Source organism: Rhinopithecus bieti, unplaced genomic scaffold (genome assembly GCF_001698545.2).
Source record: "Rhinopithecus bieti isolate Rb0 unplaced genomic scaffold, ASM169854v2 scaffold_18354, whole genome shotgun sequence".
Classification (NCBI taxonomy): domain Eukaryota; kingdom Metazoa; phylum Chordata; class Mammalia; order Primates; family Cercopithecidae; genus Rhinopithecus; species Rhinopithecus bieti.
In genome coordinates, this window is record NW_016809835.1 from 4,959,419 (window position 1) to 4,974,688 (window position 15,270).

Genomic DNA, 15,270 nt, shown 5'->3' on the forward strand with positions numbered 1-15,270 from the left:
GCTTCTCTGGCTTCACCAAAGCCAGGGACCTAAAGGAGAGCGCCAGTGTTGCCAGTGTGAGCGGCGACCTGGTGCGGGGCTGGCGTCCCGAGCCTGTGCACTGGGCCCTTTTCTTTTTCTTTTTTCTTTTTTCTTTTTTTTTATTTTTTATTTTTTATTTTTTTGAGACGGAGTCTTGCTCTGTCACCCAGGCTGGAGTGCAGTGGCGCGATCTCGGCTCACTGGAATCTCCGCCTCCCGGGTTCAAGAGATTTTCCTGCCTCAGCCTCCCGAGTAGCTGGACTACAGGCACCCGCCATCATGGTCGGCTAATTTTTGTATTTTTGTAGAGAGGAGGTTTCACCATGTTGGCCAGGCTGGTCTTGAACTCCTGACCTCAGGTGATCCGCCCGCCTTGGTCTCCCAAAGTGCTGGCACTACAGGCGTGAGCCGCCACGTCCGGCCAGCACCGGGCATTTTTCTTACTTTAGCCATCCCGTGTTTGAGGTTGCTGTCTGGGCTCTGCTCCTACCCGAGGGCACCCCGGAGGAAATTCTCGAGGTGGCCTGGGCAGGGCGGGCTGGGCGAGGGCGCGCCCGGGGCCTGGAGGCGGAGTCGGGGGCGGGGCGCGCCGTCATCTGACTCGGTGACTCACTCGCGGCCGCGCTTCCTCTGACCTGGCGGGGCGGAAAGTCGGGTCCCGAGGCTCCGGCTCGGCAGACCCGGAGGAAAGCAGCCGAGCGGCCATGGAACTGTGTGGGCTGGGGCTGTCCCGGCCTCCCATGCTGCTGGCGCTGCTGTTGGCGACGCTGCTGGCGGCGATGTTGGCGCTGCTGACTCAGGTGGCGCTCGTGGTGCAGGTGGCGGAGGCTACTCGGGCCCCGGGCGTCTCGGCCGCGCGGGGGCCGGCGCTGTGGCCCCTGCCGCTCTCGGTGAAGATGACCCCGAACCTGCTGCATCTTGCCCCGGAGAACTTCTACATCAGCCACAGCCCCAATTCCACGACGGGCCCCTCCTGCACCCTGCTGGAGGAAGCGTTTCGGCGGTGAGCGCTCCCGGCCGGGAGGTGCCCTGGGGGAGGGGAGAGGTGGACCACCCCGGGGCGCTCTGCAGACCCTCACCACCCCACTGCGCAGACGAGGAAACGGCCCCCGGAGCGTGCAGGCGATCTGCCCAGCGCCACACAGACTGAACCCACGCTCTTGCCCCCACCCTCCTACTGCTTCTTAAGGGACACCTTGGGTGCTCAGGAACCCTGGTTTGAGAGCAGGATACTAAGTGGAAGAGGGAGTTTGCTCTGAGGCCTTGTTGGGCAAATGACATGGATGGAGGGGACACCGGTTCCCCAGCTCCAGAGCTGGGGAGGAAAGTGACAGCTCCTTATTTGAAGGACGTTCAAAGGGATACGTTAACCGAAGGGCTTAGACAAGCTCTCTTGAGGGACCAGGAATTCCCCAAAGCTGACTGTCATTTATAGGCCAATTTCACCCCCTTGCCTCTCCTCAAATCTCCTGGTAACAGCTCAAATGGCAGAAGTCCTCAGTTTCGAGCACTGGCTAAAACTCCCCTCTCACCTAAAATCTCTTCCACATAAAATGTGAGATGTTTGCATCTAACTACTTTTCTGCGGCCAGTGGTTAGACAGTATCCAACTTTGTTTCTCAACACCAATCAGGTGCCTGCTCTCCCTGCTTCCTCTTTTACAGACCCCTAGATAGCGCCTCTGTCTCTCTCACCCTTTGGCTGCAGACAGGGTGAATTTTGTCATGGGAGTCAGCCAATCACACCATAGACAAGGCAGTTTCCCCTGGGGAGATGTTTGAAGAAGCCACACACTGTCCCTTCAGTGTGAGACCTGTGTAGGTGGGACTGTCCTGAAGGCGTATGGTGCCCTGCAGAACTGTAATTTGGTGCTAACTGTACTGCCTCCTGGCATTCCCCAAGCCTGTCGCTGTGCCCAGTAGATACTATAGAGCTTAAGTGTGCTTGCAGGACACTGAACAGGTGGGGAGGAAATGCAAAACTAACTGAATAACGTGTTCTGACCCCAGATAGGACAGGTGCCTAGGCTCAAGCTGAAGAGGCCCGAGATGCTGATGGCAGAGATGGTTCATTCTCTACAATCAGAAGGCTCAGAGTTTCCTTCTGTTTTGTACAACTAAATGGGTATTATCAGTCCCTATTTTAGGCACACACACTAATGAGCCTTTGGTTTCCAATCTGCTAAGGCCAGAGTGGGGTTAAGATGTAGAATCAAAGTGTTTGGTTGCATTGGGATATTCAGAAAGATTGCATGGAAAGTACATGAAGGTTGTCTCAGAAGATCACGACTAGGGTTGGAAATCTTTTAAAAACAAACACCCTTATTATGTTTGCCTTGGAGTTCAGCTTGTAGAATTGGATTTTCCTTCTGTGTCATACTGCTAAGTAAAACAAGGACTTGGTAATACGCTGAACTGACGATGACAAGAAAGCATGGGTGATGTAAGTTAACAATAGGTAGATAACCAGGACTTGAATCAGCTGAGATGATTTCAAGGCAAGGGTTGGCATTTCAAGGCAGGTGCGGGTGATTACCTGAAGAGTTTGCCTAATTCATGGCCTCTGAGTGGAGCAGCCATTAATTATGCCTGGCGTTATTAGGAAGCAGGTCATAAAATGTATTAGCCCTTATGGCTAAGACGTGAAGGCATGCATGTGAGCATTCTGGGAGCTCAGCACGGGCGGTAGCTATCTCAGAGTAAAAGCACAGTGGAGTTGGAAAGATTTGGAAATATGGGTGTTCAGAAAGTGTGACGTGGTCAGGAACACACAGCCTGGGCCCCAGATTGTTCAGAATCACATAGCCCCTGTCTCTGAAGAGCCCAAGTTGTATCACAAATCCTGCTTTGAAACAGTATGTTTTTTGCAGGCAGAGAGTTTGGCTGTTAGATGCATAGCTGCTTCTTTAGCTTCTAGGACAGCGTCCATCATGTGCTAGTCACTCATTTTAAAAAATAAATAGCTTCACTCTTTCATTTCCTGGAAGGCTAAACTAACCCACATACCTTTGACATACTGCTTCACAGCCCTTTGAGTTTTCTGTTAGAATTTTACTACCTAGGGTCAAGGTTCTAAGCCAGTTTCCAACTCTGATCTCGAAGCTGCTGGCAGCTTTAATTTCCTTTGTTAAAAAATTTTAACTATGGAAAAAATACAACATAAAATTTACCATCTTAACCTTTTGTAAGTATGTATTTCAGTGGTCTTAATTTGCTTTTTAATCTGTCAAGGTTTTCTGTCAACACCTTCATCCATTCCATTCTCTCATTGGTTAACTTCCATACACTCCCAAACATGTCACAATTTTCCAACCTCGTCTTCTGCGAAAAAGCGTAAGATGTTCTTACACGTAAGTAGCATATATAACTTTCTGGCTTGCCAAAATCTGTAAAATATTTAAACAATTGTCCTGAAGCCTATCTGATCTTTTTTATTTAGTGCCTTTACATTTTATTTAATATTCTGATTTTGGATACCAAAACAATTGCTCTGAAGCCTATCTGATCTTTTTTATTTAATATTCCCTGATTTTGGATACCAACAAAAGGTACCTTTTTTTTTTTTTTTCTTGGAGACAGAGTCTCACTCTCACCCAGGCTAGAGTGCGGTGGTGTAATCTCGGCTCACTGCACCTCCGCCTCCCGGGTTCAAGTGATTCTCCTGCCTAAGCCTCCCAAGTAGCTGGGATTACAGGCGCCCGCCACCATATCCACTGATTTTTTTGTATTTTTAGTAGAGACGGGGTTTCACTGTGTTAGCCAGGCTGGTCTTGAACTCCTGACCTCATGATCCTCCCACCTTGGCCTCCCAAAGTGCTGGGATTACAGGCGTGAGCCACTATGCCTGGCCAACAAAAAGTTAATTTTAAAGGCTCTGGTGAGAATTCTGGACCTTCTTTTGGGGCTTTATATATAAGCTAGGATACTTTTGTAGGAAGGTAACAGGAACCCTGACTCAATCTGGCTTAAACAATAAGAAAACGTATTTCACACATTAGGATGTCCAAAAGTAGGAATGTATTTAGGGCAAGTTGACTAAGTGACTCAACAGTGTTACCAGGGATCCATATTCTTTCCATCTCTGCTCTGTCCACTTTAGTGTAGCAGCAACTGGTCCAGCTCTCACATACAGAGAAACAAAGTTTTCTTGTGATTTGCTCAGAAGAACTCCCCCTAACCCCCACATTCTATCACTGGGCAGAATTGGTTTTTCATTCCCAAGAGTGATGGATTACCATGATGGTTTCATTATTGGTTATTAACAGGGGCTTCATATGTCACTTCGGAGTGTGGGGAAGCTTTTAAAATTCCCATGCCTGAATCCCATTCTCATAGATTCTGATTCGGAAGGCGTGGACATTGACATTTTCGAAAAACTTCCCAAGTGATTCTAATGTACAACTTGGGGTGAGAATCTCTAGTTGGACTTATAATGGGCAGCATGGATTTGAGGCGTTAACTGCAATGTTACTAGCACATCCATTTTTAAAATTTGGCTAAAATCCTTTTAAAATGTGTTTACATTTATTTCTCAAACAGATATCATGGCTATATTTTTGGTTTCTACAAGTGGGATCATGAACCTGCTGAATCCCAGGCTACAGCCCAGCTTCAGCAACTTCTTGTCTCAATCACCCTGCAGTCAGAGTGTGATGCTTTCCCCAACATATCTTCAGATGAGTCTTGTAAGTACCTCTGCAATGTGAGTGTATTATAGCCCAGGTGCTCACTGACGGACTTAAGTGCCAAAAACTGGCTCCATGGTAGGAATCACTGTGAGTTCTCAACCAGTGAGTTTATGATTCCTATTTTAAAAATAACCTTTAAAGTCTGATTATAAAAGTAGTACATAGCCTTTGTGGAAAATTTGTAAGTACAGTAAGTGCAGAAGAAGAAGAAATAAATCACTCATAATCCCAGCAGACAGACAGAATTAATCACTGTCATTTTAGGTGTATTTTTTTTTTTTTTTTTTTGCAGAGTAAAACATTTAAACATTTTACATAGACATAAATACAAACATGATAAGCATTGAGATGAAAATGGCAGTAATTCTGTACATGTGCTTTTGTATTTTGTTATATTTTGTATCATGCTTTTTTGCAAAATACATTATAAACATGAATTTCAGTAGTTTTCTGTGATATCATTTTCAATGGCTGAATAATGTTCTGTCACTGTATGGATAAGTTGAATTGGCTAATCTCTTGAACATCTAGGTAATTTCTTAACTTTTGTCTTTGAAAACATCTGTTTGTATCCATGATCTCTATTTATAATCTATAATTTTACAAAAGATAATGCAGAGCTTGGGGGAGAGGGTGGGTACAGCAGTTTCATTTGATTGACAATATAATCGACATTTAGCTGTATGATTTTGTCCTCGTTGTTACCTAAAACATTATTCTCTAGGGCTTTTCCCAAATTGTTTTAGAACAAACAAGTGGACGTGCCTTTTCTATAGGGTATACTGCCTGAGAATAATGTGGAATTGCACCAAGGCATCAAAGAAGAGCAGTATAAGGACATGTGTAATATAAGATTCGTGCAAGAGACAGCAGACAGGGGAACTGAGTGTAAAGATAGAGGCCGGGCGCTGTAGCTCACACCTGTAATCCCAGCACTTTGGGAGGCCGAGGTGAGTGGATCACTTGAGGCCAGGAGTTCAAGACCAGCCTGGCCAATATGGTGAAACTGCATCTCTACTAAAAAATACAAAAAGTCAAGTGTGTTGGTGCACACCTGTAGTCCCAGCTACTCGGGAGGCTGAGGCAGGAGAATCACTTGAACCCAGGAGGCAGAGGTTGCAGTGAGCCGAGATCATGCTGCTGTACTCCAGCCTGGGGGACAAAGTGAGACTGTCTCAAAAAAAAAAAAAAAAAAAAGATAGGATGCCACAAATTTAGAGCAAAGAGCAACTCTGTTACCCCCAGACTGCCTCACAGTTAAGTACATGTCTTCATCCTGCTGGTTTAGATGAGATTTCCCAATAATACATCTCTTTGAAAAACAGCTTGCTTTCTCTTCAATTCCGTAGCTATTCTCAGAAGAGAAATAGGAAAATTCACTAACGTCAGGTATCATTTCAGTTGATACTCAGCACTGACACCACGTGAAGTAGGTTTTGCAACCTGAATTGAGATGAAAATGGTCATTATGTTGCCAAGGAATCTTTGCTGTCCTTTGGCAATACAGATAACAGATTGTAAATTCCACAAAATGAAGTATCGAGACTGGAGAATCATAGCTTATCTTTCAGTCAGTTCTACAAACCCTCTTTATTCTGAAAGGGAAGTTTCTTGAGACAAGGTGATTGTGAAATTTTTGGCTGAAGAATAAACTAGTTTTTAGTCTTTAAACTAGTTGATGATGATGATAAAAGTAACACATATGAATGGAAATAAGATATCAAATGTCCAGAGTGGGAGGACATGTTGGAGGAGGTGACACATGTTAAAGCACCACTATTTGTTAAAAATAAAAATATGCATGCCTTGAGAAGTGGACTAGTTTTTACTGCAGATAAATGGATACATAAATCAAGGATGTTTGATTCTGTTTGCCTGTAATGTGAAGAACTGTCAACAAAACTCAGTATCCATCAATAGAGGAATGGCTGAATGCATCTTGTCAATCTGTACTCAATAGTATGATCACAACAGTTAAGAATAAAGAAGCAGTATTACAGAGAACACACATGGAGAACTGCCAAGTTAAACTGCTGAGTTGAACAAAGGAAGCTGTATAATTATGTGTAGAGGTGGACCCCATTTATATATCAACACACACGTAAAGCAATACTATTCTCCTTTCATGTACATCTATGTCAAGCCTAAGAAAGGCCCGATAAGTATTTCCTCTGAGGAAGGTAGAAGGAGTTGGGTGAGTATCTCAAAGGAGATTTTAGCCTTGTCTATAATGTATTATTTTTAAGTAGAATATATAGATATGTTATTTGTATATTCACCCTCCAAAACAAATGTACTTATGGTGCAAAAAGATACAGAATGGGCTAACTGAAAAGTCAATGATATCATTCCTTTTACACTTCAGGGAAGTGATCATTGTTAACACTAATAACTTGGTTGTGAAGTAAAAATGGAAATTCTGTAGCTATGTGTCCATATATTTAGAAAACCAAATTTCTAATTGTTATATGTATTTTCCACTGAGTTGAATTAGTCCTTTTTAATATCAGCCAGTTGTCAGCTATTAGAAAATAATTGGTATTAAGTATATGTAATATATTAATGTTTTTGAGGTGACTCTTTGGCTATTTCTGGAAGATCTCAAAACTAGAATGTGGCCAAAAAAAAAAAAAAAGTTTTTAAACAGTGACCAATGGAGCAGTGAGCTCTAGGTAGCTGATGAAGAATTTGATACAGGTGGCTGACACCTGTAATCCCAATACTTTGGGAGGCTGGGGCCGGTAGATGGCTTGAGCCCAGGAGTTCAAGACCAGCCTGGCAACATGGCAAAACCTCGTCTCTACAAGAAAAAAGAAAAATTAGGCACGGTGACACATGCCTACAGTCCCAGCTACTTGGGAGGTCAAGGCTGCAGTGAACCGTGATCATGCCACTCCACACCTGACTGGGCAGCACAGTGAGACTGTCTCAACAACAACACAAGAATTTGCTATAGATGTAGAGGAAACATAATTAGACTATGCTCATAAATAGCAATATAGTTCTTAGCCTGGCACTGGCTGACTCATCTAATGGAATGTGGTTATCTAATGGAAAAGGCTATCTTGTCAGAAGACTGTCACCTGAGATGCTCACACTATTGATAGAGCACTTTTGCCTACCTGCAGCTAACTATTCTGTGAGCATCTGAATGGTGGTGGTGGTAGAAGGTGATAAACCAGCATAGAGGACATAGTATTAAATCATTAACCTCCAGCCCTTAAGCATCTTTGCTGTGGCAAAGTCCACAGCTGTTACACCCTTTAGCTTTCAATCTCTTTACCATCTGTGGGTTTACTACGTCTGGTTGATTCCACTCCAGACCTCTCTAAAAGACTAAGTGACTATTGGGCCAACCTTAGAATGTGTTTCAAAGATTGAAAGATTAGCCTCTCACCAGAAGCAGCTAACTGGAGTCCCATTCTGGATGATGTGAACTTTTAATTGAGTGGGACAAAGCTAAACTAAGCTGAAGGGATTTGGAGAGTAAGTCTTAAGGCAGGTTTGGATGATACTGAGGGAAGGTGCGTGCAGGGCAAGTAGACAATTCTGAAGGCAAGAGTAGGGATAGCTCTCTGGCCTTAAAGGGAATAGATTTGAGTGACACCTAGGGCGTTACCAAGGATTAGTAGGAACTGAGGAATTTTTGCATTTTCCACTAAACTCTTAGCTTAACTAGGACCCTACTCTGTTGAGAGGTTGGAGAGACTAACTCTCTTGGGAAGATGAAGAAACATGGAGATGACACCCAAATTCCTGTCTTGAGTGACTCAAGTGACTGGATGGTGGTGCTGTGACTCACTGAAATGAGGAACACAGAAGACCAGCAGGTTGAAGTGTGCGGAGGAGGGAGGGAAGAGTTCTGTTGGGGCATGTGGAGTTGAAGGAATCCACAGGACATCCAAATGGAGATGTACAGGAGGCAGTTAGAGAAATAGGTCATGTGCTTGGGAGAAAATAATAGTCCAGAAATATCAGTGACATGTTTAGGAAACTTGTTGTGTGTCATTGAGGGATTAACAAAAGTATGTGTGTGATTTTAAATCCCCAATACAGATACTTTACTTGTGAAAGAACCAGTGGCTGTCCTTAAGGCCAACAGAGTTTGGGGAGCATTACGAGGTAAGTTCCGTGCAGTTTCACTGTTACTTTCCAGTAAAGGAAAATTTTCAATTGGTGCTTTGTGAGATCAAGCGTAGCAAACCTTTGCTGCCTTGGATCCTTTACAGAATGCTTTGTTACGTAGTTCCAAAATTATTTCCATTGAACATATACTACATAAAGCATGGGAGAGGTCGGCACAGTGGCTCACACCACTTTGAGTCAGCACTTTTGTGAGGCTGAGATGGGTGATGATTGCCTGAGCTCAGGAGTCTGAGACCAGCTTGGGCAACATGTCGCAACCCCATCACTACAAAATACACAAATTAGCCAGGCATAGTGGCGTGGACCTGTAGTCCCAGCTACTCTGGACGCTGAGATGGGAGGATTGCTTGAGCCCAGGACATTGAGGCTGCAGTGGGCCTAGATCACACCACTGCATTCCAGCCTGGGCAACAGAGCAAGACCCCTGTCTCAAAAAAATACAAATAAATAAATATAGCATGGGAGAAAACTCATTTGACCTCTCAAAAACTGTTTGAAGGTTATTACATTCCCACAGTGCTGTAATTCACTGATGCTCTTGGGACTGCAATGTTTATAGCACTACACATGGCCCCAACCTGTTCTGATGAGGGAATTTTGTTTTAGCTATCGCTTCTGTTGACTTCAGAAGCATCTCTCTTCCCTAATTTCAAATTCCTGTGGATTTAGAAGCATAACTAAGTTTGTATAAGGAGCAGTATAAAAAGGTAAATGTGCTATTGAGTTGGTTAGAGGCAGTGGGCAGGGTATAACTTTTTCCTGAGAATTTCAGGGTCTGAGCTTCAAAGTTTGACATCAGGACATTTGCTGTTCAAAAGTTTCTTTTACCTTTCTAGGCAGATAAGATACTGTACTGACTTCCAAATAGAGTTTTTAGAAAGGGAGTTTAAAAAAATATGAACTAACCAAATTTATAGTCATTAAAATAAAGGCTTGGGGCCGGTCGTAGTCATTCACACCTGTAATCCCACCACTTTGGGAGGTCCAGGCAGGCAGATCACTTGAGGTCAGGAGTTCGAGACCAGACTAGAGATGGTGAAACCCCATCTCTACTAAAAATACAAAAAAAATTAGCCTGGCATGGTGGCACGTGACTGTAATCCCAACTACGTGGGAGGGTGAGGCAGGAGAATTGCTTGAACCAGGGAGAGGGAGCTTGCAGTGAGCTGAGTTGGCACCACTGCATTCCAGCCTGGGCGACAGAGTGAGACTCTGTCTCAAAAAAAAAACAAAATAAATAAACATTTGGAATTTGACTCAGAGTGTTACCTAAAATAATCATTGTTATGCTATATATTTTTATACCATAAGATTATAATTTTATTCAAAATAGAATATGAAAATATCTAGAGATTTACCACAAATGTAATTTTATTTATGTATAATGTTAGTGATTTTAAGCTTTTTAAGTTTTTTTAGTCCGATCTGCCTGTCTTGTCTGCGTCTGCTAAGGAGAAGAGACACTTATTGATGTTTGTTCTGATCCATACCAAAATAAAGAACTCTAGCAAGACTGGGCACGGTGGCTCACGCCTCTAGCCCCAAAAGTTTTGGAGGCTGAGGTGGGTGGATCACTTGAGGTCAGGAGTTGGAGACCAGCCTAATGAACACAGTGAAACCCCATCTCTACTAAAAATACAAAAATTAGCCAGGCGTGCTGGTGCATGCTTGTAGTCCCAGCTACTTAGGAGGCTGAGGCAGAAGTACTTGAACCCAGGAGGCGGAGGTTGCAATAAGCCGAGATCACGCCGCTGCACTCCATCCTGGGTGACAGAGCGAGACTCCATCTCAAAAAAAAAAAAAACCAAAACAACAACAACAATAACAAAAAAAAACCAGTCTTGCGAGTATGCAGTGACTAGATTTCTAGTCCAAGAAGTCCGTATTTTCTGTTTACCATCAGACTTTCAGAGTAATGTACTCTGAACTCATCATTATTGTAGTGTCACTTAATAGAAACTTTCAAAGTTATTCTTCCCAGCATGAACCTGTACTTGACGAGGTTGGGGAGAGAGGAAGGCATAGGAAAGATGACTGTACTGTTCTTAGGATAAAAATTCCCTGGCTATATAGCTGTCAGCTAGAATGAGGAATCTGAATAAAGTCAAGGCCGTTTAGAAGAATTAGCCTGTCAACTGGTATATTCAGGGAATAATCCACTTGAGTAAAAAATGTTCAGAAGTTAGTCTTTACAGCTATAAGTAAAACGCTGTATATTGTAAATTGGCCTTTATTTATAGTTTCATGGTTTTCCAGCCATTTTCCCTGTTACATTTAGGTACCTTCTAAAAGTGACTATATTTGATTATAAAAATTCTCTCATAATGCTATACATTTATTAAGAAACTGGTATTTTATTAAATTACTATTCTTCTTTTGTGTATATTGAAACCCCAGGGTATGGGTACAATGAAGTAAAGCACTTTTATTAGATGAGTAGAGAAGTGCAATGGATTTTTTTTTAATTTGGCTTTGATTTTGGAAATTATGGTAGAGGGTGTAGGTGTAGGTATAACAATATATTTTAGAGGATACAGGTATAACACTATATTTAATTATATTTGCCTTACTTGGTTATGAGTCTGGTTGAATAATATAGCTTTTATCATCTCAATTTGTTTGTTTATAAATTAATGCAATAAATTTTACTTTCCTCAGGTTTAGAGACCTTTAGCCAGTTAGTTTATCAAGATTCTTGTGGGACTGTAAGTATGATTATTATGTTACTAAAAATTGTTAGACAAATTACTAATAGAAAAAAATGTAACCTGTTTAGCTGTTGTTTCCTGAAGGTTTCTTTTCCCCAGATATTTATCTTAGCTGGTAAATGTAAATTTCATACTTTTTATTGTTCTAAATTAATATTTTATGAAATGCTTGTATAAGTAGCTGTAGTCAAGTAGTATAAGTAGTCATGTAGTATAAGTAGCTGAGTTCAAGACAACAGAAAATTCTAAAACTAAACCAAAATTTTATTTTGTCTTATAGTTCACCATCAATGAATCCACCATTATTGATTCTCCAAGGTTTCCTCACAGAGGAATTTTGATTGATACATCCAGACACTATCTGCCAGTTAAGATTATTCTTAAAACTCTGGTAAGTAAGTACTTCATTCTAATCCATCGTCTATTCTGAAGGTGTCTCCTTTGTGTTGTAACTTTACGTTGGTTACTATTGGTAGGTTGGAATGGGGGAATTTGTATAAGCACTGGACATTGTTTCCTCAGTCCCTAGTGTGTTTCCTCAGCTGTGATGTGGAGGTCCCCTTGAGAGTCACCCTCCTGTTTTCAGTGCGAGAGCCATGTATAACATGTATTTAGCCAAGACTGTAAAGAGAAAGTTTAAACACTGCCCGTTGGCCCTTTACATATACTCCCTTTTGTCAAATCATGTGTCTAGACTTTTGGTTAGGAATACATGGCCACCCAGGTGCGGTGGCTCACACTTGTAATCCCAGCACTTTGGGAGGCCGAGGCAGGTGGATCACCTGAGGTCAGGAGTTCAAGACCAGCCTGGCCAACGTGGCAAAACCCCATCTCTACTAAAAATACAAAAATTAGGCATGGTAGTGTGCACCTGTAATCCCAGCTACAAGGGAGGCTGAGACAGGAGAACTGCTTGAACCCTCCCAGGGTGGAGGTTGCAGTGAGCCAAGATCGCACCACTGTGCTCCAGCCTGGGCGACAGAGCAAGACTCCATCTCAAAAAAAAAAAAAAAAAAAAAAAAAAATGGCCACCATACTTCTAGTTAGTGCCCTTTAAATTTTGTGACCTACTCTTACTTTTTTTGTAAGTGGCATTGGAAAGGAGTCCAGGTGCTCCTTTATACCTAGGGAACTATTCCAAAGGAATACAGAACCTCCAGGGTGGTATGGGTTAGGAAGAAGGTTGACAATAACTGTTTTCTCCTATGGGCTTTTTTTAATTGGTTAATCCCCACCATCGCCTGCCAATTTGTAGGGGTGGGGAGGTTTCCTCACATGTTTTTTTGCACCTTCACCTGATCATTTATGATGACACTATGCTATATGCTATTTTAAAATTGTTATTATTTTTTTTTAGTTGAAGTCTCTCTCTCGTCAGGTTGGAGGGCAATGGCGCGATCTTGGCTCACCGCAACCTCTGCCTCCCAGATTCAAGCAATTCTCCTGCCTCGGCCTCCCAAGTAGTTAGGATTACAGGTGTGCGCCACCACACCCCGCTAATTTTTGTGTTTTCAGTAGAGATGGGGTTTCACCATGTTGGCCAGGATGGTCTCGATCTCTTGACCTTGTGATCTGCCTGCCTCAGCCTCCCAAAGTGCTGGGATTACAGGCGTGAGCCACCATGCCCGGCCTAAAAATTATTTTACATTTACATTATACTCTGCAATTTTCTCCAAAAGACACTCTTGTCACTTTTAAGAAATAAATGCTTAGTGTAAAAGTTTAAACAATATAAATATGCAAAAATAGGCAGTCATCCCATAATTTCATTTGCCAAAGTTCGACATACATTTTTATGTCCTACTTATCTCATTTTAGACTTAAAAAATGAATATATTAGGCAGGGTACAGTGGTCACACCTGTAATCTCAGCACTTTGGGAGGTGGAGGCAGGCGGATCATTTGAGGTCAAGAGTTCAAGACCAGCCTGAGCACCATGGTGAAACCTGTCTCTACTAAAATTACAAAAAATCAGCCAGGCGTGGTGGTGCACGACTGTAATTCCAGCTACTTGGGAGACTGAGGCACAAAAATCACTTGAACCTGGGAGAGGGAGGTTGGAGTGAGCCAAGTTTACACCACTGCACTCCAGCCTGGGCGACAGAACGAGACTCCATCTCAAAACAAACAAAATGAATATATTAACATATACAATGTGACTTTCTAAAAAACTTAGACCGTACTTTTGCTACCCCCTGCCCCCCTTTTTTTTTTGTGAGACGGAGTCTTGCTCTGTTACCCAGGCTGGAGTGCAGTAGCACAATCTTGGCTCACTGCAACCTCCGCCTCCCGAGTTCAAGTGATTCTCTTACCTCTGCCTCCCAAGTAGCTGGGATTACAGGCGCCCGCCACCACACCTGGCTAATTTTTGTGTTTTTAGTAGAGATGGGATTTCATCATGTTGGTCAGGCTGATCTTGAACTCCTGACCTCAAGTGATCTGCCTGCCTTGGCCTTGCAAAGTGATGGGATTACAGATGTGAGCCACCCCACCTGGCCTTTGCTACCCTTTTAACAGTTGAATATTTCACTTTATTTAACTAGTCTCATGCTGATGGACATCTAAGTTAATTTATTATAAATGCTACTGCAGAGTGTTTTTACACATACATATTTGTACACTTGTCAAGATTATTTCTTGAGGATAAATTCTTAGAAGTGGATTTCCGGGCTTAAGATGTATATATTTTAATTTTTGGTACATTTTAACTTTTGGTATATACTGTCAGGCTGCCTTCTAGACAGGTCGGTCATAGCCACATATGCTTGGCCAACAGTGTGGTACATCTTTGCCATGTTTGTTGCTGATCTAATGATAACATATATCTCCTTGTTTTAATGTGCACTTCCTTGCTTTTTAGTGAATATAAGCCTTTTTTTTTTTTTAACAGATTAGCTATTTGTATATTTTATATTATAAACTGTAAGTTTCTTTTTCTTTTTTTTTCTTTTTTTTGAGACAGTCTCGCTCTGTGACCCAGACTGGAGTGCAGTGGTCCGATCTTGGCTCACTGTAATCTGCCTCCTGGGTTCAAATGATTCTCAAACCTCAGCCTCCTGAGTAACTGGGATTACAGGCATGCACCACCACACCCGGCTAATTTTTTGTATTTTTAGTAGAGACAGGGTTTCGCCATGTTGCCGAGGCTGGTCTCAAACTCCTGAGCTCAGGCGGTCTGCCCACCTCGGCCTCTCGAAGTGCTAGGATTACAGGCATGAGCCACTGTACCCAGCTGTATGTTTATTTTCTATGTTTACTTTGTCATCTAGAATGTGAATACCTTCTTTATTGGTTTAATGTTTTAATGTTATATTTGTCTATGGATTGTGCCACTGATACTTTTATATTTGCTTATATATATATATTATATTTAAATTTTAATCAATTTAAATTTTTTATATTTTAAAAAAAATTTTGTAGAGGTAGGGTCTTATCATATAGCCCAGGCTAGTCTCAAACTCTTGGTGTCAAGTGATCCTTCCACCTTGGCCTCCCAAAGTGTTGGGATTATAGGCATGAGCCACCACACTCCACCTTATATTTACATTATATACTTACCTATCATATATTGTGAATTTTTTCTAAATTTGTTTTAATAACTATGTCTATAATGCCTGTAGACTTTTTTATTTATTTTTTGAGACAGAGTTTTCCTTTTTTTTTTTTTTTTTTGAGATGGAGTCTTGCTCTGTCGCCTAGGCTGGAGTG

The 15,270-nt window shown here is 42.3% G+C and overlaps 1 protein-coding gene across 1 annotated transcript in view; it reads left to right on the forward strand.

The window, feature by feature from the left end:
• The first annotated feature begins 615 nt into the window (after positions 1-615).
• The window catches only part of HEXB (hexosaminidase subunit beta), a 28,448-nt gene continuing 13,793 nt past the window's right edge, over positions 616-15,270 (forward strand). Inside the window, 5 exon segments of the mRNA XM_017890574.1 lie at positions 616-1,024; positions 4,560-4,705; positions 8,765-8,830; positions 11,513-11,559; positions 11,843-11,953. Coding sequence (XP_017746063.1) covers positions 726-1,024; positions 4,560-4,705; positions 8,765-8,830; positions 11,513-11,559; positions 11,843-11,953 — 669 coding nt within the window. The 5' untranslated portion in view covers positions 616-725.